The sequence below is a fragment of the Callorhinus ursinus genome, unplaced genomic scaffold (genome assembly GCF_003265705.2).
Source record: "Callorhinus ursinus isolate GAN/ISIS: 27379988/994484 unplaced genomic scaffold, GSC_fseal_2.0 scaffold2, whole genome shotgun sequence".
In the NCBI taxonomy this organism is placed as follows: domain Eukaryota; kingdom Metazoa; phylum Chordata; class Mammalia; order Carnivora; family Otariidae; genus Callorhinus; species Callorhinus ursinus.
In genome coordinates, this window is record NW_027397064.1 from 74,041,638 (window position 1) to 74,069,548 (window position 27,911).

At 36.2% G+C, this 27,911-nt stretch overlaps 1 protein-coding gene across 2 annotated transcripts in view; it reads right to left on the minus strand.

Annotated features, from left to right (window-relative positions):
• Positions 1–27,911, minus strand: part of GALNT13 (polypeptide N-acetylgalactosaminyltransferase 13) — a 566,099-nt gene that overhangs the window by 199,299 nt on the left and 338,889 nt on the right. For both annotated transcript variants that reach the window (XM_025854761.2, XM_073884009.1), the window contains exons 5-7: positions 23,204–23,370; positions 22,372–22,579; positions 19,582–19,752 (exon numbers count right to left, since the gene is read on the minus strand). In XM_025854761.2, coding sequence (XP_025710546.1) covers positions 19,582–19,752; positions 22,372–22,579; positions 23,204–23,370 — 546 coding nt within the window. The remainder of the gene's footprint in view (positions 1–19,581; positions 19,753–22,371; positions 22,580–23,203; positions 23,371–27,911) is intronic.

Consider the following 27,911-nt stretch of genomic DNA (forward strand, 5'->3'; position numbering starts at 1 on the left):
AAATTAACAAATGTTGCTTTTTTAGAGATTATATCTTCTTCTGCCACAGGATATGCTCATGTTCTCTAATTGAACAATGTAGTTTATTGAAAAACCACCAAATAATATTGTACTTGGAAATCAACCATATGGCAAAGTTCTCTATTTCTCCCAGTGTTCTCACTGTTTTACACTCAAGCAATTAACTGTCCATCAGCTGGAGTAGCAGAGCCTCCTTAGTCTCAGAACTATTTCATTTCTTCTGGTCTTGCTGCCTTGCCATCATGAACAGTATCATTGACCTTCTGAGTTATAATGAGAAACACTAACATAGCTAAACAGATGGTAATTATGGAGTAGCCACGACCCTCACCTGATTGGGGTTTTGGAATTCTGTGGCAATAACTATACAAGGTGTAATAGTGCTGAGTAGTCTATTTAACGAAACTGGGAACAAAAATTGCTGCGATTATCTTATCATAACGCAACCAGGTGTGTAAGAATGTTAAGTGATGCATTTTTAATGATCCGTGCAGAGTGCCTGCCCACTTCTCTATTTACTAATAAAGTACTAATGCATTTAGCTTAAATACATGCATTGAATTTCATCTTACAGTTGTTCGCAATTCCTAAAAATATGTGAGAAATGTATAATAAATGACTAAAATAATTTATATATTTAACCATAAAAATGACTCAAAAGTTTCACTTATGCTTAAAAAGTAACAAAAATAAGAGCATAAAATCACAATTCCTCAAAAAAATCCTGTATTTTCTGAAGACAGATGCTCCTAGGGAGATTTTTTTTTTTTGTATTTGCAATGTTAGCTCTCTCAAACAGTCCAGAGACTGTGCCTTATATAATATCTACAGCCATAGCCAGTGTTATGCAACATGTTCTATTCTAAGTTAACTGCTCTGTACTGTCCTTAATGGATTGTTTGCATATGCCTGTGTGAACCTTAAGTGTTCAGGGTGCCTAGAAAATTAAAAACCTATATACGGCCTAACCTTATTAATCAATTCAACCCATTGGTGGGGGAGGAGGGTAATCAGCCCAAGGGCTGTGAATCTTACCTACCACACAGTCAGTAGGTAAAGATGAACTGAGTTAGTAGAAGTAAAGCACTCAGCACAGTTCCTAGCACAGAACAAATAGTTAATAAGGTTAGGTGGTATATCGTTGTCTCCGTCGTCGCTGTTGTTGATAATCATTCATGGGTCTTGAGCATCCCTCACTTAGTTTTGACTTCCCATACACACCCTCATTTCATTTCAAAATCATCTGAATCTACTTCAGATCCAAGATGTTGAACTCCAACATCTGCCTCTCTGAACACAACTTTCTATTTTTTAACCCCTCCTATTTCAATCCTATGACAGTCACTTTTTTATTCTACCTTCGTGTTTAGGGTTCCTTAGCTACTCCTTATTCTCACATAATAACCCCCTTCAGGAATTGTTCCTTTCCCTCCTCTCACTCTCTCTCCAAGGTTCTGCCAGGTCAGTGAGCAAAAATAGTGTAGCATCCTAAATTCTCTGTCCTTCCCTTATCTGACCCAATTCTTTTTGTAAATATCAGTGTCTGGGTAAACCTCCCCTTGCATTATCCACTTCTGCTCCTAGCAGCCAGAGAATCATTGAAAAAGCAGTAAGACAAGGTCAACTGGTAATACTTCAAGTCCAAATACTCTCTGCTTAGCCTATAAACAGCTAACGATCCTTTTATCTGTGTTAATTTGTCTCATTTGTGTTAATCTGTCTCATTTTTTAGCCGACTCTTATCTAAAAGTTTTGGCCTCTTCTCAAAAAATGAGATTAAGGCAATGCATAAAATCAAAATTCCCTCGGTCATGAAATCTAAACTCCCCCTATCTCTACCTCAGTATGTGTATGTGTCTTCTCATGGCTTCTTCCTTCCTCCTGCCTCGGAGGAAAGAGTATCTCCTTCATGGGGAGCTAACATTCACTCTTTTGCCTTCAGCCAGCTTTTTCTGACTACTCTTTCAGCCACTTGCTCATTGACTATTACATTTATGTTTTATGCTTTTCATTTCTAGATTGTCCTCTTGAGTTTATGACACTGCTCAATCAAGTTCTATCCTAAACCAAAATAGTTCTTCACTCCATCCTACTACTCATTCCAACGAGGGATATGTATTTTCTCTTCCCTTCACTGGTAACCTTATTGAAAGGATACGTTTTACATACTCCCTCAACTCCTCTTGACCTTCGAACTGGAATCTGGATCCTGCTCCCACCTCTACCATAACTTCTTTCTGAAAAGGCCCCATTGATTCTGAACTTCAATAGGCTTTCCTTAGAATGTCTTCCTTTGGAAGCATTTGAACACAATTCAGCCTCCCTGCTTAAAGCACATTTCACCCCTGACTCCAACTGCATTTTTTCCAGAGAGGTTTTTCCTACTCGTTTTATGATTCTTATTGATATCCCTTCCTATTCCTTTTCCTTGCTGGTTGTCTCAAGTTCTTAATTCCATATTTGTGGCATGACTGTAAGATACAATTATAATATTGTTTTGTAGATGTGTGCACTTAATAATTATCTCCTTTCTCCCAATATGTAGTCTTCCCAAGGACCTCTCTGTGGAGCTTTCCCCTTCCTATACTCTCTACCTGTATAAACTCTTTCACTGTGGTCCTTTAACTGTCCTATCTGTGAGGCAGAGTCCTAATCTGTGTTTCCTTTTTTCATTGCTTCTTTCTGCATTGTTTGTGTTTTTCTAATTACTTTCTAGATGTTTTCTTAAAAAAAATTCCTTTGAGTCTGCTCGAGGTATAAACATAGCACTGGACATGTGCTACTCTTCCATATATGCTTCTCCTTCAGTGTCCTCTAGTTCCTTCCAGAATCTCAATACAAAAGGATAAAACCCCTTTTAGTAACTTTCTTTCCTGTGTCCCATTCAATCATTTCCCAAATACTTCCTATTTTCCTTTTTTTTTTTTTAAGGATTTTATTTATTTATTTGACAGAGAGAGACACAGCGAGAGAGGGAACACAAGCAGGGGGAGTGGGAGAGGGAGAAGCAGGCTTCCCACGGAGCAGGGAGCCCGATGCGGGGCTCGATCCCAGGACCCTGGGATCGTGACCTGAGCCGAAGGCAGAAGCTTAACAACGCCACCTAGACGCCCCTACTTTGTATTTTCTTCCAAAGTATTTTTGACTCTTATCTCTGTTCTCTGTTATCATGGTCACTATCCAATTTTAGTCCTCTTATTTCTAACTCTGTTAGGGGAATCCTCCTGCTTCTAGAGTCTGCTGCTTCCAAAATTTATTCTACAGACCATAGCCAGATTAATCTCTCTAAATCAAAACTCTTCTGAAACTGTTTACCAGATGTTTAAATACCTATTTTAAGAAATAAATTCCAGGGGCGCCTGGGTGCCGTTGTTAAGCGTCTGCCTTTGGCTCAGGTCATGAGGGTCCTGGAATCGAGCCCCGCATCAGGCTCCCTGCTCTGCGGGAAGCCTGCTTCTCCCTCTCACACTCTGCTCGCTTGTGTTCCCTCTCTGGCTGTCTCTCTCTCTCTGTCAAATAAATAAATAAAATCTTAAAAAAAAAAAGAAATAAATTCCAGGGGTGCCTGGATGGCTCTGGTGGTTAAGCATCTGACTACTGATTTCCACTCAGGTCATGATCTCAGGGTTGTGAGATCAAGCCCTGTGTCTGGTTCCACACTGAGCATGGAGTCTTAAGATCCTCTCTCTCTCTCTCCCTCTGCCTGCTCCCTGCCACTCGTGCACGCTCTCTCTCTCTCTCAAAAAAAAAAAAAAAAAAAAAAAGAAATTCCAGCTCCTTATTGTGGCATCAGTGATGCGGTGCCACCCAAAGAGCATCTCCATTCCTTTTAACTATTTCCCTATATTCAAAGTGCTTAGCTGTTCATAGTAACTTTCCCACCCCGGTGCACGTGTCTACATCCACTTATCACTTGGATTTCCCTTTTTAAGCTTCCGGTGTATGTTCACACCTGCTCTATTCTTAGGCCAAAGACTATCATTCCATGCAGCCTGCCCTCAGTACAGCCCCTGTCCCTCCAGTCTGGATGTAGTCCTCCCCTTCTGCCTCCTTCAGTAGCCCTCAGTCTCTTTTTCTTCTCAAGGCACTTTTTTACTTCTTTCTGAGTATTACATTTATTTCTGCATATATTTTACCACTTTTATACATATAGCTAATATATTGGTTTAATATTATTAGACTATTAATAGATATTTGTTAAATAAGTGAAATAAACAAACAAGCATGTATCCTCATGGCCACAAAGCATCTATTTGTAAGTTAAAATCACCTGAAATTTTATTTCTAAAATTACAAAAATAATTCTTTCTTCACGTCTGCTACCCTGATAAGTAACAAAGATGCCTTGGCTCATTCCAGGATTTTGTCATCTAGTAGAAGTTTTGGGGATTGAGTTTGGTAGTATTTTAGAATTAAAGATAGAAAGCTTTGTAATAATGTGGACTATAGGAAAGGATTCCAAAAAGTAAGCATTTGACATGAAAAAACACTGAAGCATTTCACCAGAAGTTGGCAAAGTTAAAGAAATTATGATAGAACACGTCTGATTATTCATTAATGCTAAACTGTGAGGTCTCCATTTTCACCAATAAGATGATAAGTGAAGTATTTCACACTAGAATCACCACCACGTGTGTGAAAAGCAGAGCGACCACAGAAGACTTAAGAGAGGGGTAAGTTTAGTTTTTAGGAGCATGGACTTTGTATCTAGACTGACTGGGGTTAAAACTCAACCCCACAGTGTGACCTTTGGTAAGCCAAGACACTTAAACTCTGTGTTCCAGCTTAATCATCTATAAAATGAGGATATATGTATTAATGGATGTAACACTATTAGAGTAGTACCAGCACAAAACAAGAACTACGCATTTTAAATATTAATTTTAATAAGGGAGAGAAAACATCTATGTTTGGTGAGATTATAATCAGCTTTTTAAAAATTATTTTCAGAATCTAATTAATTTTTAATAGAACTGTAGTATTTTAGAACTTTAAAATCCCTATAGATCTGGTCAACCAAATTTAGTTGCCATGTGTTTAAATGACTTGTTCAAGAACCCCCAGGTAGTCAGTGGCCCAATTAAGGAAACAATCTTTCTTTTCTCTTTTTTCTCTCTTCTCCTCTTTTTCCTTCCTTTCTCTCTCCCTCTCCCTACATACCTCTCTCCCTCTCTACCAATTAGTCATCACTCAATGTGTCCATATACACCAAAGAATTTGAGGTAGGTAATTAGAAATACACTTTCCTGATTTCAAGCCCCAAATTTATGCACCGTGTTTTCCTATGGATTTTAGCACTGCTCTTCAAAGCAACTTATTTCAGTTATTGAAACATCTTTTCTTCTCACTGGCCTTTCCCTTTAACCTATCGGATTCTATTCATCTTACTTGGTAAATAAGTAAGGTCTCTGGGAAAAAAAATCTAAAGATTTGAGAGACTATAGGTCAGCCTCAGGCTGTCATTTGCAATGATCAAATAACACAATATCTAGACTGTAAGTATTTAGCTCTGTGTTAGTAACATTTCTCATATAGTATAAGCCATAATAAAGAGAAATGATAAACATAAATATTTTATTATTTACACAAATATGAGGCATAAATAGCTGAAATAGTCATCACATAATCTCAATTTTTAAATCATAAAATATGATTTGGTTTACCATTTTGCAGGTTTAGAAACCAAACAAAAATTAGATGGTGTGAGTTTCTCTCCTTCCCTCCTTATTCTGTCTACTATCTCCAATATAGAAAACAGAAGAGACAGAAAGGAAGCAAAAGTATAATGATTATTTCATTAGATTGATGAATAATCAAATGTTGAATGTATTTCAAGGTTTGCACAGAGAACAGAAATGGGGCTTAGTGAAATATTGCACACCACGACACTCATTTGAACATATTGGGTAAGAAGACGCAGCTTTGGTAGAGAAGAAACTGTCACTGTAAGAGCTCATGCTGGTTTAAGCTCTGAACAAGGAAACCTGCTCAATCCTTCAGTCTATGGAACACAAAAACAGTTACAAAGCTATTTTTAAAGGATAAGAAAAAGAAAAAATAAAGAAGAAAAAAGTTCTGCTTATTATGGGCAAGTGGCTTGCTTTGCTGCCAAAGACCCCATTTACCAAGTATTGGAATCAAATACCTTAACTTGTTCTTAAAGACCTATATGCCAGGAAAGGAAAAGTTATTTTTTTTCCTTTTTCCTTAATCCTTTTTCATAATCCTCACAACCTGATAAAACCCTAAGCTTCCAAGAGGATGTACAGTAACTGGCGCAAATTTTTTATCTTTCCTTTTACTTTCATTTTATGCATAGGAAGAATCAAAATAAACAATGGGGCCAGATGTTTTTAAATGTTTTGGTTAATACCCTGTTTTCATCTCATTTCAACAGATGCTAGGGAAGTCTTGTAAATTATCTAAAGAAACCTCTGGGAATGGATATCAGAAGATTTGGCCTTAATATATTTCCAGTGTAATCAGCAGGCTCCCCCCTGCCCAAGAAGGTGATCAAATCAAAGGATGAACTAAACAAGAGCTGTATTTTAAATATTCAGACAGTTACTTGTTAGCTGGTTTCTAGTTGAATTGGTTATCTATCTAGTTACCAGTGCTGCAGTCGTGCAGTCACCTAAACATTATTTAAATGTATTTAACTGTTTAATGCACTACCACCAATAATGAAATAGACCTTTATGAAAACTGTGAAAAAAATTATCTTCTAAACCATTAGGAAATGATATAATGTACATGTGCTATTTTCCTTTTTTTTTTAAGTTTTATTTGTTTATTTGACAGAGAGAGACACAGCGAGAGAGGGAACATAAGCAGGGGGAGTGGGAGAGGGAGAAGCAGGCTTCCCGCCAAGCAGGGAGCCCAACGCGGGACTAGATCCCAGGACCCTGGGATCATGAATCTAGCCAAAGGCAGACACCTAAGGTGGGATTTTTTTTCTTTCCAAATCAACATATATTAGATTTTCACATGAGTAGGTAAGAATGCTGAACAGTTGGAATATTCTAAAGTTTTTCCTTCAAACTTTTTCCTTCAAAGTCTGTCATGATTTTGACCTTTCCCTGTGTTTTGCCTTAGTATCTTCTATTGTAAAGAAGGGTGTCACAGGATTTGAGAGTATCTTTGCCTCTTTTCTCCAAGGTAAAAATGTATTTTCATTGGCCTGAGGAAAATCTAATAGAGAAAATCTGACAGATAAAAATTAAGTAATATATATATATATATATTTTAAGATTTTATTCATTTATTTGACAGAAAGGGCGAGCACAAGCGGGGGAGCAGCTGGCAGAAGGAAAGGGAGAAGCAGACTCCCTGCTGAGCAGGGAGCTGGATGTGGAACTCGATCCCAGGACTCTCGAATCATGACCTGAGCCAAGGGCAGATGCTTAACTGACTGAGCCACCCGGCATCGCACTTCTTAGCCTAGGAGCCCCAATAATATATTCTTAGTTGCTATTAAATAATAGGAAATATTGTGTCTCATGTGTAAAACATTTTACAGAATAAAATAAGTGTGTTTTTTTTTACCATACTTACTAGAGGAATTATAGAGTCTGACAATTCTGGGGGGGAATCAAACTGGCAAAAAGTATCAAAAATATTAAAACAAGTTTCACATTTCTTAATTGCATAATTCTAAAAGACCACATTATATACAAAAAATCAGAAGACAAAATTGGCAAAAGAAAGTGTAAAAAAACTCTCAAATGTCTTTTTTTTTTTTAAAGATTTTATTTATTTGACAGAGAGAGACACAGCGAGAGAGGGAACACAAGCAGGGGGAGTGGGAAAGGGAGAAGCAGGCTTCCTACTGAGCAGGGAGCCCAATGTGGGGCTCGATCCCAGGACGCAGGGATCATGACCTGAGCCGAAGGCAGACACTTAATGACTGAGCCACCTAGGTACTCAAATGTCTTTTTTAAAAAACTTTTCTTATTACCATATCATCTATTATTTGTTTCAGGGGTACAGGTCTGTGATTCATCAGTTTTACACAATTTACAGTGCTCACCATAGTACTTACCCTCCCCAGTGTCCATTACCCAGCTACCCCATCCCTCCCACCCACCTCCACTCCAAAAACCTGCAGTTTGCTTCCTGAGATTAAGAGTCTCTTATGCTGGGCGCCTGGGTGGCTCAGTTGGTTAAGTGACTGCCTTCAGCTCAGGTCATGATCCTGGAGTCCCGGGATCGAGTCCCGCATCAGGCTCCCTGCTCAGCGGGGAGTCTGCTTCTCCCTCTGACCCTCTTCCCTCTCGTGCTCTCTATCTCTCATTCTCTCTCTCTCAAATAAATAAAATCTTAAAAAAAAAAAAAGTCTCTTATGCTTTGTCTCCCTCTCCGGTTTCGTCTTGTTTCATTTTTCCCTCCCTTCGCCTATGATCCTCTGTCTTGTTTCTCAAATTCCCCATATCAGTGAGATCATATGATACTTGTATTTCTTCGACTGACTTATTTCGCTTAGCATAATACCCTCCAGTTCTATTAACATTGTTGCAAATGGCAAGATTTCTTTTTTTTTTTTTTGACGGCTGCATGATATTCCATTGTTTATATATATCACTTCTTCTTTATCCATTGATCGGATGATGGACATCTAGGCTCTTTCCATAGTTTGGCTATTGTAGACATTGCTGCTAAAAACATTGGGGTACATGTGCCCCTTCGGATCACCATATTTATATCTTTGGGGTAAATACCCAGGAGTGCGATTGCTGGATTGTAGGGTAGCTCTATTTTCAACTTTTTGAGGAATCTCCATACTGTTTTCCAGAGTGGCTGTACCAGCTTGCATTCCCACCAAAAGTGTAGGAGGGTTCCCCTTCCTCGGCATCCTTGCCAACATCTGTCCGTTCCTGACTTGCTAAATTTAGCCATTCTGACTGGTGTGAGGTGGTAGCTCATTGAGATTTTGAGTTGGATTTCCCTGATGCTGAGTGCTGTTGAGCACTTTTTCATGTGTCTGTTGGCCATTTGGATGTCTTCTTTGGAAAAATGTATGTTCATGTCTTCTGCCCATTTCTTGATTGGATTATTTGTTCTCTAGGTGTTGAGTCTGATAAGTTCTTTATAGATTTTGGATACTAGCTCTTTATCGGATATGTCATTTGCAAATACCTTCTCCCATTCTGTCAGTTGTCTTTTGGTTTTGTTGACTGTTTCCTTTGCTGTGCAAAAGCTTTTTATCTTGATGAAGTCCCAATAGTTCATTTTTGCCCTTGCTTCCCTTGTCTTTGGCGATGTTCATAGGAAGAAGTTGCTGTGGCTGAGGTCAAAGAGGTTGCTGCCTGGGTTCTCCTCAAGGATTTTGATAGATTCCTGTGTCACATTGAGGTCTTTCATCCAGTTGGAGTCTATTTTTGTGTGTGGTGTAAGGAAATGGTCCAGTTTCATTCTCCTGCATGTGGCTGTCCAATTTTCCCAACACCATTTGTTGCAGAGACTGTCTTTTTTCCATTGGACATTCTTTCCTGCTTTGTCAAAGATTAGTTGACCATAGAGTTGAGGGTCCATCTCTGGGCTCTCTATTCTGTTCCATTGATCTGTGTGTCTGTTTTTGTGCCAGTACCACACTGTCTTGATGATGAGAGCTTTGTAAAATAGAGCTTGAAGTCCAGAATTGTGATGCGACCAGCTTTGCTTTGCTTTTTCAACATTCCTCTGGCTATTCGGGGTCTTTTCTGGTTCCATACAAGTTTTAGAATTATTTGTTACATTTCTCTGAAAAAACTTGATGGTATTTTGATAGGGATTGCATTAAATGTGTAGATTGCTCTAGGTAGCATTGACATCTTCACAATATTTGTTCTTCCAATCCATGAGCATGGAACGTTTTTCCATTTCTTTGTGTCTTCCTCAATTTCTGTCATGAGTATTTTGCAGTTTTCTGAGTACAGATTCTTTGCCTCTTTGGTTAGATTTATTCCTAGGTATCTTATGGTTTTGGGTACTATTGTAAATGGGATCGACTCCTTAATTTGTCTCTCTTCTGTCTTGTTGTTGGTGTATAGAAATGCCACTGATTTCTGTGCATTGACTTTATATCCTGCCACTTTACTGAATTCCTGTATGAGTTCTAGCAGTTTTGGGGTGGAGTCTTTTGGGTTTTCCACATAAAGTATCATATCATCTGCAAAAAGAGAGAGTTTGACTTCTTCCTTGCTGATTCAGATGCCTTTCATTTCTTTTTGTTGTCTGATTGCTGAGGCTAGGACTTCTAGTACTATGTTGAACAGCGATGGTGATAGTGGACATCCCTGCCGTGTTGCTGACCTTAGGGGGAAAGCTCTCAGATTTTCCGCATTGAGTATGATATTTGCTGTGGGTTTTTCATAGATGGCTTTTATGATATTGAGGTATGTATCCTCTATTGCTATACTCTGAAGATTTTTGATCAAGAAAAGATGCTGTACTTTGTCAAATACTTTTTTCTGCATCTATTGAGAGTATCATATGGTTCTTGTTCTTTCTTTTATTAATGTATTTTATCACATTGATTGATTTGTGGATGCTGAACCAACCTTGCAGCCCAGGAATAAATCTCACATGGTTGTGTTGAATAATCCTTTTAATGTACTGTTCGATTGTACTGGCTAGTGTTTTGGTGAGAATTTTTGCATCCATGTTCATCAGGGTATTGGTCTGTAGTACTCCTTTTTGATGGAGGTCTTTGCCTGGTTTGGGGATCAAGGTAAGGCTGGCTTTATAATATGAGTTTGGATGTTTTCCTTCCATTTCTATTCTTTGAAATAGCTTCAGAAGAATAGGTATTAATTCTTCTTTAAATGTTTGGTAGAATTCCCCTATAGAGCCATCTGGCCCTGGGCTCTTGTTTGGTGGGAGATTTTTGATTACTGTTTCAATTTCCTTAGTGGTTATGGGTCTGTTCAGGTTTTCTATTTCTTCCTGGTTCAGTTTTGGTAGTTTATTGATCTCTAGGAATGCATCCATTTCTTCCAGATCATCTAATTTGCTGGCATAAGTTGCTCATAATATGTTCTTATAATTGTTTGTATTTCTTTGGTGTTGGTTGTGATCTCTCCTCTTTCATTCATGATTTTATTTATTTGGGTCCCTCTTCTTTTCTTTTTGGTAAGCTGGCCAGGGGTTTATCAATCTTATTCTTTCAAAGAATGAGCTCCTAGTTTCATTGATCACTTCTACTGTTCTTTTGGTTTCTATTTGATTGATTTCTGTTCTGATCATTATTATTTCTCTTCTCCTACTGGGTTTCGGCTTTATTTGCTGTTCTTTCTCCAGCTCCCTTAGGTGTAGGGTTAGGTTGTGTATTTGAGACCTTTCTTGTTTCTTGAGAAAGGCTTGTATTGCTATATATTCCTCTTAGGACTGCCTTTGCTGCATCCCAAAGATTTTGAACAGTTGTGTTTTCATTTTCATTTGTTTCCATGAATTTTAAAATTCCCAATCTTTTGGTACTGGTTGAGACCTAATTTGTGACCCAGGATGTGATCTATTCTGGAGAATGTTCCATGGGCACTAGAGAAGAATGTGTATTCCTTTGCTTTGGGATGGAATGTTCTGAATATATCTGTGAAGTCCATCTGGTCCAGTGTGTCCTTTAAAACCTTTATTTCCCTGTTGATCTTTTGCTTGGATGATCTGTCCATTTCAGTGAGGGGGGGGTGTTAATGTCCCCTACTATTATTGTATTATTGTCAATGTGTTTCTTTGATTTTGTTATTAATTGGCTTACATAATTGGCTGCTCCCATGTTAGGGGCCGAGATATTTACAATTGTTAGATCTTCTTGTTGGATAGACACTTTAAGCAAAATATATTGTGCTTCCTCATCTCTTATTATAGTCTTTGGGTTAAAATCTAATTTGTCTGATATAAGGATTGCCACCCCAGCTTTCTTTTGATGTCCATTAGCATGGTAAATTGTTTTTCACACCCTCACATTAATCCCAGAGGTGTCTTTGGTTCTAAAATGATTCTCTTGCAGACAGCGTGTTGATGGGTCTTGTTTTTTATCCAATATGATACCCTGTGTCTTTTGACTGGGGCATTTAGCCCATTTATATTCAGGGTAATTATTGAAAGATATGAATTTAGTGCCACTGTATTGTTGGTAAGGTGACTGTTACTGTATATTGTCTCTGTTCCTTTCTGGTCTATGTTACTTTTAGGCTCTCTCTTTGCTTAGAGGACCCCTTTCAATATTTCTTGTATGGCTGGTTTGGTGTTTGCAAATTCTTTTAGTTTTTGTTTGTCCTAGAAGATTTTTATCTCTCCCTCTATTTTCAATGACAGCCTAGATGGATAGAGTATTCTTGGCTGCATATTTTTCTCGTTTAGTGCTCTGAATATATCATGCCAGTCCTTTCTGGCCTGCCAGGTCTCTGTGGATAGGTCTGTTGCCAATCTAATGTTTCTACTGTTGTAGGTTACAGACCTCTTATCTTGAGCTGCTTTCAGGACTTTCTCTTTGTCTCTGAGACTTGTGAGTTTTACTATTAGATGTCAGGGTGTTGACCTATTTTTATTGACTTTGAGGGGGGTTCTCTGTGCCTCCTGGATTTTGATGCCTGTTTCCTTCCCCAAATTAGGGAAGTTCTCTGCTATAATTTGCTTCAATATATCTTCTGCCCCTTTCTCTCATCTTCTTCTGGAATCCCAATTATTTAATGTCGTTTTGCTTTATGGAATCATTTATCTCTTGAATTCTGCCCTCGTGATCCAGTAGTTGTTTATCTCTCTTTTTCTCAGCTTCTTTTCCCCCATCATTTGATCTTCTATATCACTAATTCTCTCTTCTGCCTCATTTGTCCTAGCAGTTAGAGCCTCCATTTTTGACTGCAGCTCATTTAATAGCCTTTTTGATTTTGAATTGGTTAGATTTTCGTTCTTTTATTTCTCCAGAAAGGGATTCTTTTGTATCTTCTATGCTTTTTTCAAGCCCAGCTAGTATCTTTATAATCATCATTCTGAACTCTAGTTCTGACATCTTACTAATGTCCATATTGATTAGGTCCCTGGCAGTCGGGACTGTCTCTTTTTTTTTGAGATGAATTTTTCCATCGTGCCATTTTGTCCAGGGAATAGATGAATGAGAGAACAAAATGCTAAAAAAATGATAAAAGGGTAACACCTCAGAAAAATAGAAACTAAACAAGTCTGAAGAGACCAGAAACCTGGGGGAAAAGAAAGGGGAAAACAAAAAAAGAAGGGGAAAAAAATAAAACAATATGATCAGGCTGTTGAATAGAACAGAACCACACACTAGATTTTGGGTGTATTTTGGTCTTTTAGAAGAAACTGCCTCCCAAAATTTTAAAGAAAGAAAAACTTACATATATTAAAAAAATAAGGGTTAATATGATGAAGGGATGGAACATGACTGTAAAGATGAAAAATAAAAAAGATTTTAAAAAAGGAATTGAGAAGAAGTTGGTTGAAAAAAAGAATGAAAAAAAGTAAAAAAAAAAAGAGAACGCGATGAGGCAGGAGACTAGGACAACATCATACAGTAGATTTAGGGTATATTTTGATCTTTTAGGAGAAACTGTATCCCAAAACTTTAAAGAAAAACTTATATATACAAAAAATAAAGTTAAACATTGAAGAGATAGAATATGACTGTAAAAATAAAACATTAAAAAAGATTTTAAAAAAGGAATTGATAAGATGTTAGTTGAAAAAGGAAAGAAGAAAACTTCAACTAAATAAAAATAGAAAAAGAAAAAAATAAAATTAAAAAAATTAACTTTGAAAGACTAAAGCATCAGGGCAAAAAAGCCATGAATTCTATGTGCTGTACTTGTGCTGGAGTTTTGTAGTTCTCATTGATCGGTAAACTTGGTCTTGACTGGCTGTTCCGCTGATCTTCTGGGGGAGAGGCCTGTGGCAGTGATTCTGAAATGTCTTTGCCCCAGATGGAATTGCCTTGCCCTTGTCCCGGGCTGGGCTAAGTAATCTGCTCAGGTTTGCTCTCAGTAGCTTTTGTTCCCTGAAAGCTTTCCATATAGCTTTGGAGGAGGAGAATGAAAATTGCGGCCTCCCAATCTCTGCTCTGGAGGAGCCGAGAGCTCAGGGCCCCACTCCACAGTGCGCCCTCAGAGAAAAGCAGTCGATCACTCCCATCTCCCTGGGCTCCGCTGCACTCTGTGCTCACCCAGACTGTGACCAAGCGTTTCTATCTTTGGTGCACGACCCCGTTTGGAGTCTCCAAACCCAGCAGATTCCTGTGGCTCACTCCCGCACTGCTCCTCCTTGGGGAGGAAGGGGAGTCTCCCCGGATCTGCTGCTTGTTGGGTCCCTCCTGGAAGAGCAGTGGCCTGACTGTGCCACAGATCACAGTTTACGGCAACCTGAAGCTGAGAACCCACTCCTCGGCTCTGTCTTTGCAGCTGGCTTCCCTGCTCTGATACCTGGGAGCTCTGCCACACTCAGTCTTCCTATGACCCCGAGGGTCCTGAGACCACACTGCCCCAATGAGGGTTCCACCCCCTGCTTAGGCACTGGAGCGACATCTCTCAGCAGAGCAGACTTCTGATTTTGTGCTCTGCTGCTCTATCACTTACCGGTATTTGGCTGATGGAGGCTCCCTTCCCCCACAGTCTATCTTCCCTAATATTGCCTTAGATCCACTTCTCATGTCCTACCTTCCAAAAAGTGGTTGCTTTTCTATTTAGAGAGTTGCTGTTATTCTTTTCTTCAATCTCCTATTGAGTTTGTAGGTGTTCTGAATGGTTTGATAACTATCTAGCTGAATTCCTGGGACCAGACGAAAGTTAGGTCTCCTACTCCTCTGCCATATTGCTCCTCCTCAACTCTCAATTGTCTTTATAAAAAACAAAAGAGCTGGGGTGCCTGGGTGGCTCAGTCTGTTGAGCGACCAACTCTTGATTTTGGCTCAGGTCATGATTTTGGGGTCCTGGGATCAAGCCCCATGTTGCACCTCCATGCTCAGTGGGGAGTCTGCTTGAGGATTCTTTCTCTCCCTCTCTCTCTGCCCTGCCCTCTGCTCTCTCTCAATCTCTCTCTCTCTAAGATAAATAAATCTTAAAAAAAAGAGCTAAGTAAATAATTCAGATGCTAGCAGCCATTAAAATTTTTATTTTATTTTTTTAAATTTAATGGCATGGAGAAAAACTAATAATATACCAATTTTTAAATTGCGGAGAAATCTGGGGCACTTGGGTGGCTCAGTTGGTAAAGTGTCTGGCTTTGGCTTAGGTCATAATCTTGGGATCCAGGGATTGAGCCCCACATCGGGCTCCCTACTCAGCGGGGAATCTGCTTCTCCCTCTGCCTCTCTCCCTGCTCCTGCTCTCTCGGTCTTTTGCTCTCTCTCTATCAAATAAATAGATAAAATCAATTTTGGAGAAATCTATCTGAAAAGAAACTCTCTGGAAGGAAATAAAATAAAATACTAAAAGAGGTGGCTCATTGGTGTTCTGCTTCTTTATAGCTGTAGTTACTTGTCACATTTATTTAGCAATGCATATATTTGTTACTTACATTTTCAGAAATACATTTAAAGTAATTCCTTTCAAATATATTTCTTGTGCTAACATTAATATGTTAGCACTTCATGAGTTAAGCAAAACAGGGAATAATTTTCCTTTTCATAATTGAGAAGAATGGGTAATTTCCCAATTGAAGGAGCTTGAAAGAAAATCCAGATCCTCCAAAGCCAGCCTCAATACTTCTTCAATGATATCATACTAGAAGGTTACAGAAAATAATATGTGAACATCTTATGAGTTTTTCACAATAAAGGAACAATAATTATAATCTGAGCTGTTATTAATAATGTTTAATTTATTTGATCTTCTTTATAAATTCCTAATTCCAACTGAGAGAAAAATAAATGTATAATATCAGACAAATGTTAATAAAAAGGGATATCTAAGTAAGTAAAAGGTGTAAGGAATAAAATTCATCATTACATTTATGTTAGATTTATTATAAGAGCAAATATTAGAAGAAAATCTAAAACTCTTTTGTTTTACTTTAGGAAGATACTGAACATGGTATTCCAAGTAAGAATGAAGAAAGTCATGTCAAGAATATTAATAATGACTAAATATAAAAGAGTCTATATGGCAAGACAGAAAGAGTAAAGAAAGTTATACAGACTTGATAAATAACTGATAGCTTTTTTAATAATCTATTTTAATCAATGAGAGATTAAAGTAGAAACTAATATCTTTATAATTATTTATTGAGGATTACTACAGGGCATAATTAAGAGACTAAAACAATTAAGATTAAAGCCAGATTCTTTACCAATCTGGCAGTTCATGTAGTCTAACTCCTGTGCATCAACACTCTGGCCACTTATGCTCTCCTCATTCCCTTGTCCAGCACACATATGGCCAGTGTCAGTGAGCCACTTCAGAGCAGAGATAGCCAGATTCATTTTTGTATGTGCAGAACCTAGCATAGTGCTCAACAGTGGGTAAGCATGCACATTTGCATATGTCATGCAATTCATTTCAATAGCCAAACCATATCACCTCAAAAATGATACATATTAGAAAAATGCATAATACAACCCCAACCTAATGAAATGATTTGGGGGATTATCTACACTACCAGATAATTTATGTTACTGGTTGCCTAATCCATTAGGTAATGGAGATGAGTATTCATGTAGGGCTAATATGTTTGATGAGTTTCAAACTCAGTCATTTCCCAGGCAGTAGCCTCTAAGTCAAGGTCACAAATTGAAAAGATTATAGCAAGGCAAATAAAGTCAACATGTGAAGTTGATTAGTTGCAATAAACATATTTCCCTCACCATTGACTGGGAAACAGTTACCGAGAAACATTTTTTTAAGCAGGAATGATGATAAATGGACACTGATCCTCAGCCTCAGGAACACACAAAAAAAGGGGTTGGGGGACTGAGCTAAACTTTCAGGCCATTTCTAAATGGTAGCTTCTACTCAACCCCACCTGATGGTGTCAAGTAGGAATTCAAGACCATTGTAGCAAGATCTGACTTTTCAAGGACAGCTAAAAATTCATACACTTACTTAGAACATCTCATTTTTAAAACGTTGGCAATTTTTTAAAATGCAGAACACTATGTATTTTGCATTTTATGTACCAAAAAAACCACATCTGCACAGCATGTCTGACACTTAAGCTCCTGGTTTATGACCTCTGGTTTAACAATTTGATTACTCTATTGTTGCACATATAATTGAGATATGACTGAAAAGTCATATAATATGAGTGCTAAAATGTCAAGGAGACTTTATTGATTAAAGAAAACTAAATGTTCAAGGTTATGTGTGCTATTATTCCATACTCATAACTTCACAAATACCAAGTATTTTACAAACTTCACTTAGTACCAAAATGAAAATATCAAAGCCCAGAAGTTGACAGTAGAATAATATGTATAACCATTATAAACTTTACTTAAAATGTGATATAACTAAGGTTAAGTCACAAGTTCAATTTGGTTCTCTATGTATGCTGATGCGTGATTGTATTTCTAAATGATGACTAACTAGCCAATTATAGTCACTAGAAAGTTCTGTCATAACTGACATTTTAAATGAGGCATTCCGCTAAGAAAGCTAAAATTTCAACCTCATTTTAATCACTTTAGCTATTCAGAATTCTGTTAATCAAGTAGGGGAAAAAAAATTTGTCTTCAACACCTAGAATGATTTATCTGTTTGTACGAATGTGAGAAAAATGATCACATCTTCGAGTAATAGATTACAAGTACAAAGAAAGTTCACATTACAGCTATGCTGATGAAAATTACCTGCAGGCTGTTACAACACAGCCCGAGAATTAATTAACCTTTTGCCATAAAAATCTGGAAACTTCAGCAAAGACTGAGGTTTTTCTGTTTCTCTTGTTCCAGATTCCTCAGCATTTTATAAAGTGAAATACTGTGCCATTACTGAGGAAAATAGATAAAATATACTTAGATTTTATTGGGTATCCATGTTATAGTAAAAACATAAGTTGTGGTTAAAACACAGCAAGTTGGATGTTTCCTTTTTTATTTTAATTAATGAAAGATGAGAAATAATAGCTGATTTCTATGTAGATCTTTACTTTTGTGAATGAGATCAGTAATTTCTTACTATGAATGTTGGCTAACTCTTAGTTATCTACCTTTTCACTCTGTGAGAAAATAAAGTTAAATAAAGCATGTCTTTTGCCAATGTGTTAAAAAAACAATGACGTTTTAAAAAAACCTGTCTTTTGCCAATGTGTTTAAAAACAATCACACGTTCTTTCAAACTTCATTCTCAAATGAATAAACACATTATATTTGCGTGTACTGGTCAAGTATACTGAAAATTTTCACATGGGTTCGGAAGCTGAAAAATCAGCTAACACTAAATGAAACCATGACCTGGGAAAACAGGATTTCTGATAAACAATGTTGTAATAAAAGTGCCTGTCTTTCCTCAAGTTGTGAAGAGCAAGGATCAGTAAGACTTGGCGAATGTGAAGATTACAGCAAAATTTAAAGACCACTAAGTTATACTTAAATACTGACATAATAACTTCATATCTTTATTAAATTGTTTGGAGCCACATTTTATTTTTCTCTTTGATATAGTAATATCTCCTTAAGAGGGTTAACAATCCCAACATTAACTGCTCAATAACAGAGTGGTCCTCTTCCATGAGCCAGTTTTTAGAGTTAGCTTTAATTCATTCATTAGATAATTAGTCTTGCCAATGGATAAATCATTTTTTCAGTAGGTTAGGAGACATCCTTGTTTAGATAATGGGTCATACATATTATTTTAGGATGTTAGGGCATTTCTCTATTGTTCAAACTAAATCATGATTTGCCAAATTCATCTTTAAAGAGCAAAACTAGTGATCTCCCTCTCCAATATATTGTTAGGAAATCAATTTTTGGTTGCAGGTAAGAGGTACACAATAATATGTTAAAATAAGAAGGTGATCATTTTATGTTAATAAAGGGGGTAATGCTTATCTGGACAACTAAAGATACATATATTTCTCATTTTGTATTAAGAGCAAATACATATTTTATGAATCAATACTTCAAATTAAGTAGCTATTTTAACTAATTTAGAACAATAAATCTTTCATAATTGTTAATATATTAAAATTTTCCAAATGGATCTTTCTTTTGTATCTATAAGGAAGATGGCTCTTTGAAGTTGGTAAATTTAGAATATGTTCCAAAACATTTCTGGTTATTTCAATTTTGAGAATATATTATAAAGCATACACATTTAGGTAAGATATATATTTATTGGAAGCATCAAGGCTGTCAGATAGAAAATTCACAATAAATATATTTTGAATATAAGAATATACAAGGTTTTAAAAGAAATTCAGCACTTCTGCCAATAGTAAAATTTGCCTGGGTTAATTTAAACTAAATTTAATATTGTTACTGATTCTTAGATTTTCATGTAAGCAGTGATAATGCAAATGTGTATATGAATAAAAAGTATATGCCTTTAAAAGACTTAAAAATGAGAGCATAAATTTATAATACCCCTTAATTATTACAGAAATACACATGCTATCCTTTGGAAGATATGAGCTACATACCTGACAGGTAATGTTCTATCGCCTTTCCTCCTATCCATTTCTCTTTGGGGAACAGGATACCAACGGAAATTCAATTTCCAGTTAAAACCCCCATAAGTCATGTCTGACCCAGCCATATATTCAAAGGTATCATCACTAATCACATCAATGATGGGGCATACAACTGTTTTCCTGCAGAAAAATCAAAACCAGTTTACATATAAATAATAATTTAAATACTACACCAGCTTCTTCACACTCAGTATAGATGTTAAGTTGAAATTTAATCATTTTGTGACTTTAATATGACTTTATTTTCATTTATCCTTTTTCTCTGTGGACTCATTTTCTTTTACTACATCATGCTTACAGTCTCTACTTCTTTCTATCATTTATATTCTAATCAAATATACTAATTGGTCTTCAAGCTGATTTCCAAATGCATTCTAAGTACTAACTCAGCAGGATGAACATGGTCTATTTTTCATAAAACCTCCACACACAGCATGATTAGTAGCACTGCTTTGATATTATGCATCATTTTAGCTAGAGCCCACTGAAAAGCAATAGCATGCAGAAGTAGAGAGTGGATGATGGCAAATTAGACCTGTTATTTTGAATCTCAAAGAGGATAGGTTAGTTTTAAGAGTTCTGAAAAAATCTTCCTGGGGAAACGCCTACTAGAAAAACAAACAAGTAAAAATCAACAAACAGAAGCAACAATAAAAATCATGATCATCAGTGTAAGTACACGTTTCCTCTGAAAGATATTAGGGACACGACGATATCTAAGTGTGCTGTCCCAGATCTCAGAATTTACCATAACAACCTACATATTTTAAAATAGGGAAAGATAAGTGACTTAAGTTTCTGGTGTTTTTATCTCATGATCTGTTTCTTCATAAAGAGTGGGTGTTCTTAATGGTGGCTTTTTTAGGGTAAGGAACTTCCACCAGGAGAAGATTGGATATTCTTTTAATCCATGTTGTGCTTTCTCCAGTCTCCCTCTGTTCCTGGCTTATATGTTTTATCATGGGACCAATCTGTCATCTCTACAGTAAATGTTCAGGTCTACTCAAGTTTGCATCGCTTGTAGATAATTCCAAAGAGCAGAGCTTATTTTTCATATGTGGTAGTGGGTAAAAATACAAATATGCTTTTGAATCACCCACAAATGTGGAAAGCAAATAAATGTTGTTCATTATTTATTCCGGTTTTGTAACACCAGTATCACAAATGCTCGTTTTCAATTAGGTCTTCTATTCCACACAATTGGCCAAAGCCTCAAGTTCTCAGCAATCAATAGGATTCATCTAGCCTTGAAAAAGTTTCTTGGTAATTCTGGTCCCTACAAAATCAATATCTTTCTCTCTTCATTAAATTTAATGACTTAATTTGTAATGGGGAGGCAAAATTAGATCTAATAACCTTGAATAGGACTTTATTATCTAGCTATGGCAACTTTAGAATGTATAAGCAGGACAAGACCTCAGAATTCATTATATGCAAATACAATCTAAACATATTGTTAGATTAAAAAATAAATGATCTATGCATGATGATATTGAACATTATATTAAAAATTCAGTAAGTTGAATATGAAACACATGTTTGAAAAAGCAGCATAATGTATGAAAAGTTGCCAGGAAATGCATTTAAGATGTTCTAAGTTCATTTTACTTTGCCGGCCTTACCCTGCAGTGCATACTGTACAATACACAGAGTGGAAAAATGTTATTAGCTGTGTACTACACTCAGTTGACTAAAAGGTTCCCACTGCTTTCTTCAACTGCTACGGTTTATTTTACTGACAACCTCCATCTATCTTCCTGGCAAGTACCAAATCCTGCCGTTTACATGATGTAGTTGGACTAGCTCACCCTAAGCAGCTCTTGTCTTAGATGCTTAATTAAAAACTTCAATTCTAAGAAGACCTTTCTAGGGTAGGTGAAATAACTATGCAAACAATGCAATGCTTTGTTATTATATCAGAGCATTCAACACAGTTGTCTTCATTAGGTACTTAGGAATTATAATCATTTATCATCAATGTTTACGAATATCTGCAAGAAAAGCTTGCACTTGATAGCATCATTATCAGAAAAAATTTCAGGTAGGTATGAGGGTTCTTAATTTCTATAAAGTACTATTCAATTTTTTCAGATTTCACAATTTGTGTTTACAAATTGTCAACATTGTTTAAATAATTAAAATTCTAATAGTTGTGCTCTGTTTTTTGTTTTTGTTTTTTTTTAACCATGATTTCATTCCAGTGGAATGTGTGAGTGTATGTCTACATTTTTAAGATCCTCTAGGTGGTTTTGAACCAGACTTTGAATAAGGGCAGTGACCTAGTAGAGAGAAGACTGGTCTGGGAATGGGTAGAACTAAAGTGCTATTCCCAACTCTTCAAATAACTGGGATAAGCTACTTAACGTCTTTGTTCCTTTCTATTACTAGTACAGACAAGAACATCTACATTACCTTCCTCACAGGGTGGTTATGGGGACACAACGAGGTGCTTTGAAATGTATTTTATAAAACGTGACACTGTTTCAAATTGGACTCATTTGTATTACCTACAAAATGAATATTCAATACATTTTTTACTGTTTGAACTGTTTGACTATTTCTTAAATATTAATATTCAGCATGAATAAGCCTGTATTATATGGGGGAGGGGTGCTTTTTTAAAAGCTAGAAAATAAACCCTCTAAAAATAACAATTTATAAAGAAGTTTTGACTGGTACCTGGAACTGTCCTAGCAGGTTCAGTCAAAACCCAGGCAGACATAACACATGAATTCTTACCTGTCTTCTTTTATTCTCGCCAGCAAAGGCTCCAGCCATCCTAAGGTGCATTCACAGTGTGCATCGAGAAAAGTTATGACCTGCCCTTTTGAAGCAGCTGCTCCTCGAAGGCGGGCACGTATTAACCCAGAGCGCTCTTCCATCCTAATAATTTTTACTGGCACCTCTAAATTTTTCACATAATTCTCTAATGTCAACTTGAGAAAATCTGTAATGCGCAATAAGAATTTATAAAGTTTTAAAACTATTTTAAGACACAGCAGAGAGACTACTGCCCAGATGGAATTCAACACACAGAAGTGGTAGCCAACTCCTATCAACATTTCTTTGCATTAGGCGAAATAATTATATAGAGATTTTACCAGTAAATTAATGTATATTTCATGATAACTCTATCATTTGACTGGATACAATAGGCAGTTAATATACCAGACTTGAATTTATAAATTGGGCCACAACAGTAAACGGAGACTTCTTAATTATAAGTTATTTTGCTTTTACCTGCACACGCACACACACACAAGACAGATGTCCACAAAGTCATATTCATGCTCAATCGCATGATCATTTAAGTTGAGAAAAAAAAAACACTTTTGAAAATAATTTTAGCTGATTTCTTAGGTTAATACCGATCAAATGGGATCATAAGAGATACAGAAAGAATCAGTTTCGTATTCCTGGAATTGGCACTGACTGGCTATATTGATGAAAGTTGATGGGTGATTTCAGGGCTAGTAGAATTATAAGGAAAATACAGATCATTGCCTGGCTATCTTCCCAACCATAATAAAGCTTTCTGATTAAAAAATATATATGGGGGAAATATTTATACCTCTTTCGCTGGCATCATCTACCAAGATGACCTCGGAGAGCAGATAGCGTGGGGAACGGTTTATAACACTGTAAACAGTTCTAAGGAGAGTGCTCCACGCTTCATTGTGAAACACAATGACTACGCTTGTGTTTGGAAGTTCATCAGGGTAGACCTTTGTCTTGCATCTGCAAAAGAAAGAAGAGCGACATGCTTATAAATTCATTCTTCATTCTGATCACTCTAATAAAAAATACCCATGATAACATAACTTTAGACTCAGCTGCCCCTTACTAAGGAAACATTTTATGATTATTGAAGATAATTTTCCTTTTTATAAATGTTGTGAGTAATTACTTGGCATTTTGAAAATTAAATATGCATAATTGCTAATATTTTATTTTAATTACTGTAGGGAACAAAGCAGCATGATTTCCACAAATCTAAGAAAGCTAAAATAACATTCTGAGACTATCAATAGAAGACCAGAATGCAACAGGGACATATGAATTCATTTAGCGGATATAATTTTATTCCTTGTTTAGAAAAAAAAATTATCGTATAACTCAAAAAATCATAAGAACATGAAAAGACAGCATTTTGAAGCATGTAAAACTGAGATTATTTTTGTATCTAAAATCTAGTCATGTGTGTTTTCCATTCTGTTTGAGAATGCTATAAACCATGTCTACTTTGAAGGAAAGGTTTAGGGTCTGGGATTTACTTTGCAGATTCTCAGTACGATATAATCAAAACTGGAGATCAGGAAAGGGAATAGGCTACCAGCACTCCCCAAACTTTGATGTGCACAGGAATCACCTAGAGCTTTGTTAAAATGCAGATTCTGATTCAGTCAGTCTCGGGTACAGCCTGAAATTCTGCATTTTTAAAAATAGTTTCCAGGTGATATAGATGCTACCAATCACACAGAGCGCACCATAATTCTTTTTTTAAGACTTTATTTATTTTAGAGAGAGAGAGAGAGAGCACAGCAGGGGGTAAGGGCAGAGGGAGAGGGAGAAACCGACTCCCCACTGAGCAGGGAGCCTGATGTGGGACTCAATCCCAGGAACCTGGGATCATGACCTGAGCCAAAGGCAGACGCTTAACCAACTGAGCCACCCAGGTGCCCCCAGAGCACACCATAATTCTCATCACTTTTAACACTTGTTGTTTTGAGAAAAAACTTTTAATTTTGCTTATAAATCCAAAGAAGCCCAGATTTTACTTTTCGAGAAATCAGTATAAAAAGGTACATTTGGATAAATAATATGTGTAGTGCTCTAGGGGATCAACCCAAGTTTAACATGAAGATGGTCCTCACCCCCATCAACTTGTCAACATTCAAATGTTTAACTCATGTAATTATAAAATTTTAGAAAAAAAAAGTGTGACTGGGTATCTGGAATAGGAATAGAAGTTTATTCACCTTAGGTTATAGTTTCATGGAAAATATTCTAAAGAGCTAGAGAATTAAAATCATCCCATAAAATAAAATGAACTAGATACTTCCTGCCACTCATGAATGATCTCATACATGACACAAAATAAGCATTGTTAAAATTAGTCTTCTTCACAGGTGAGTGAAAAAAATTCAATAAAAATGTGGGACATAAGGGCATATAATTAGACAAATACTGATTGTATGCCTATTGAGATGTTAATCATCTTTTAAAACAGTCTAAAATGTCATCTAGTCTTCTGGATGTAGCCAGCGAAGTCTTCTGTACTGTAGCCAGATAAGAAGGGACTATACCTGAAATAGGACATTTTTTTTGCATATATTTATTTGAAAAGCATTCATTAATCATCCATCCTATAGAATATATTTGTATATACAGGAAAATCAAAATGTAGTGGGAAAAAGTACTTTGATTCATAGTCATCTTTTCCCGTTCTGGTGGTGAGATTCAAATGTTTTCCATATACCTCAGCAGCCTGGGCATCCTGGCAGCTTATCAGTAAATGAACTCAGAAAGCCATCTTGGTAAATCAGAAAATGTTCTCACCATGATTTTCCTCAAACCTCCATTCTTCTGCTTCAACAAAATAGCATGCTGAGCAAAAAGTATGGTAAAAACCATCATGATCATCATCGATAAAGAAATAAAACTGGAAAATCAGGCTGAAAGCAGTCCAACAGTCAACAGTGACTGGTTTGAGCCAAGGATAGCAGTCTATAAAGGCTCCCCAGTACCACCGGAAAAAAGTGATTTCTTCTAAGTTAAGTTTTTTGTATGTTATATATGCATGTACATTATATGTTTTGTATTCTAAATGCCAACAAAAAAAAATGAATGAGATAGTTAGATAAACCTTTTAAAATACCAAACTAAAAGCAGATACTCAAATCCAGCTTCTTAAACTATTTGTATCTTGCTTTGTTTTTGTGGTTAAAAAAAAATCTACTCACAAATGTTAATTTTATATTCAACGTATGTGACAAAGTTATAATGAACTAATTTACTATTAATGCAACTATTATGTTTAGAGAAAATTTCCATTATGTCATTATTTAATGTAGCATACAAATAAAATGTGGCTAATCTTTTTATTAATTCTTTCTCTTCTTCCTATGTAAACAATTATTTAGCAAAGAAAACTTTGTGTGATAATAAAATAATTTCTAGAATAATTCTTAAGCTATGTAAATTAATTATTTTCAATGTCAGTTTGTCCTATTATCTCAAGTTCATAGAGGCTTATGAACAGGAGTTATTTCTATGGTTTCTAATGGGGTTGTGATACACTGTACTTTTACCATTTTCTGTATTTCATCACATCTGTTGTTTCACCTATAGTAAGATATACCGTCATTTTATGTATTGCTAGGAAAGAAAAAAAATGTTGTCAAATAAACCATAGCATATGCTTTCTTATCACTAGAATCTATTTAATACCTTGATAGAGCTTACAGAACAAGCCTTTAAATTTACTTGGACATAGATGTCTATCAATATTGTCATGCTTGCTTACGAATCAGTCACATCAGCTTTTTGTTGCTTTAAAGTTTCTTTCATCTTTTCTAAGGGACTTTCTCCAGCTTTAGGTTGCATTGCTTAACATATGAGAGAAAGCACATATCTCAGTAACAAAATATAAAACAGCTTCATCTTCTTGTGGGTATCTTCCTTGGTACTATAAAGTTATGCTTTTCAAATTTTAAGATGCAAATAAATTATATGGGCATCTTGATAAAATGCAGATTCTGATTCAGTAGATTTGGGGTGGGCCCAGGATACTGCATTTTTTTTCAAAGGGGGCAGAAGGAGAGAGAGAATCTTAAGCAGCCTCGACATGGGGCTCGACCTCACAACCCTGAATCATGACCTGAGCTGAAATCAAGAGTCAGATGCTTAAACAACTGAGCCACCCAGGCAAGTTGCCCCAAGATTCTGCATTTCTAATGAGATCTCTGGTGATAATTGTCGCTTGGTTGACATGATAAGAAAAAAGGCTATATAAATCAGTCAGCTGTTGATTTAACAAGAAAATATAGAGTTGTGGTCATTGCTCCAACAATAAATATTTGCTTCGTCTTATGAAATTTAACACTTGTCACTGTTTCCTTGCCTTTCTTTTCACACAATAAATTTTTGTTACAATACTGAACCAGACTGAAACTTTTCTGAAGGAATGTTGAATGACAAACTCTGCACCTGTAATATAAATGTTGTAATTAATAACTTAGATGAAGCATGACTATGTGAACAGTCATGACCACATTCATACAAACTTAAGAAATCTTATATAACAAATGACAGCTGGTTGACAATGATTGTAACTAACCATTGACCCTCATCCTGATTTCAGACACAGAAAACTAAAAGGGGTGCATCTTACAACAGGTGAATAGAATAATTTTTTGTTTAGCCAAGAAAAAGTATGGATAGGGTTACTTAGTTTTAGTTGCCTTTTTTTTAAGACCTTTAGGTATCTAAGCTGTCAGAGTTTCAACTCACTGCTTTTTCAAGAAATAATTAAAAACAAAACAAAAACAGGGAACCTATATGATGGAGGGGAGGGGTAAGTACTTAAATGGATTGGGACCTCTCTAATAACCTCGTCTCCTGACACATGGCAAACAACTTCTCTGTGATACTGCAAGAATTACTTCACCACTGTCCACCTTTTAGCTTTTACATCTTTTACACAATAAGGTTAAAGTAGGTAATCTGAAATGTATAGTGGACACTGCTTGGGTTACACTGCAGAATAAAGTTCAGAATCTCCAAATGGTGGACTTGGAAACAGCTTTCAAAGTTAATTCAAATCTTCATTTTACAGAATGCAAGTCTCAAGTCACAGAACTCGTTCAGTATTCTGCATAATAAGGTAATAAATAATAATGATATATTTTTTTCTTTAATAATACTAATAACAGTAATGATTTATGCCTCATATTATATGCTACATCAAATGTTTTAATGATATTACTGGTGTCTGGAAAATTAGAAAAAAACATTTGAACTTAAAAAATATGCCTTAATCTTACACTCAAACATATATCTTTAAAACAAATAGAGAAATAGCTATTCCCCTAGAATCATGTGATTAAAACGAAGCACAGACAACAGCTTTCATTGAAATTATGTACATATAGACCAAATATTCTTTTAGCAATCTGTCCTGTGAAGATATTAGTTTTCTTTTATGTAATAATCTAAATGGGATCGGCAAAAGTTGACATTCTTGTGGGAACACAATGTATATGTAATTAACTTTGAGA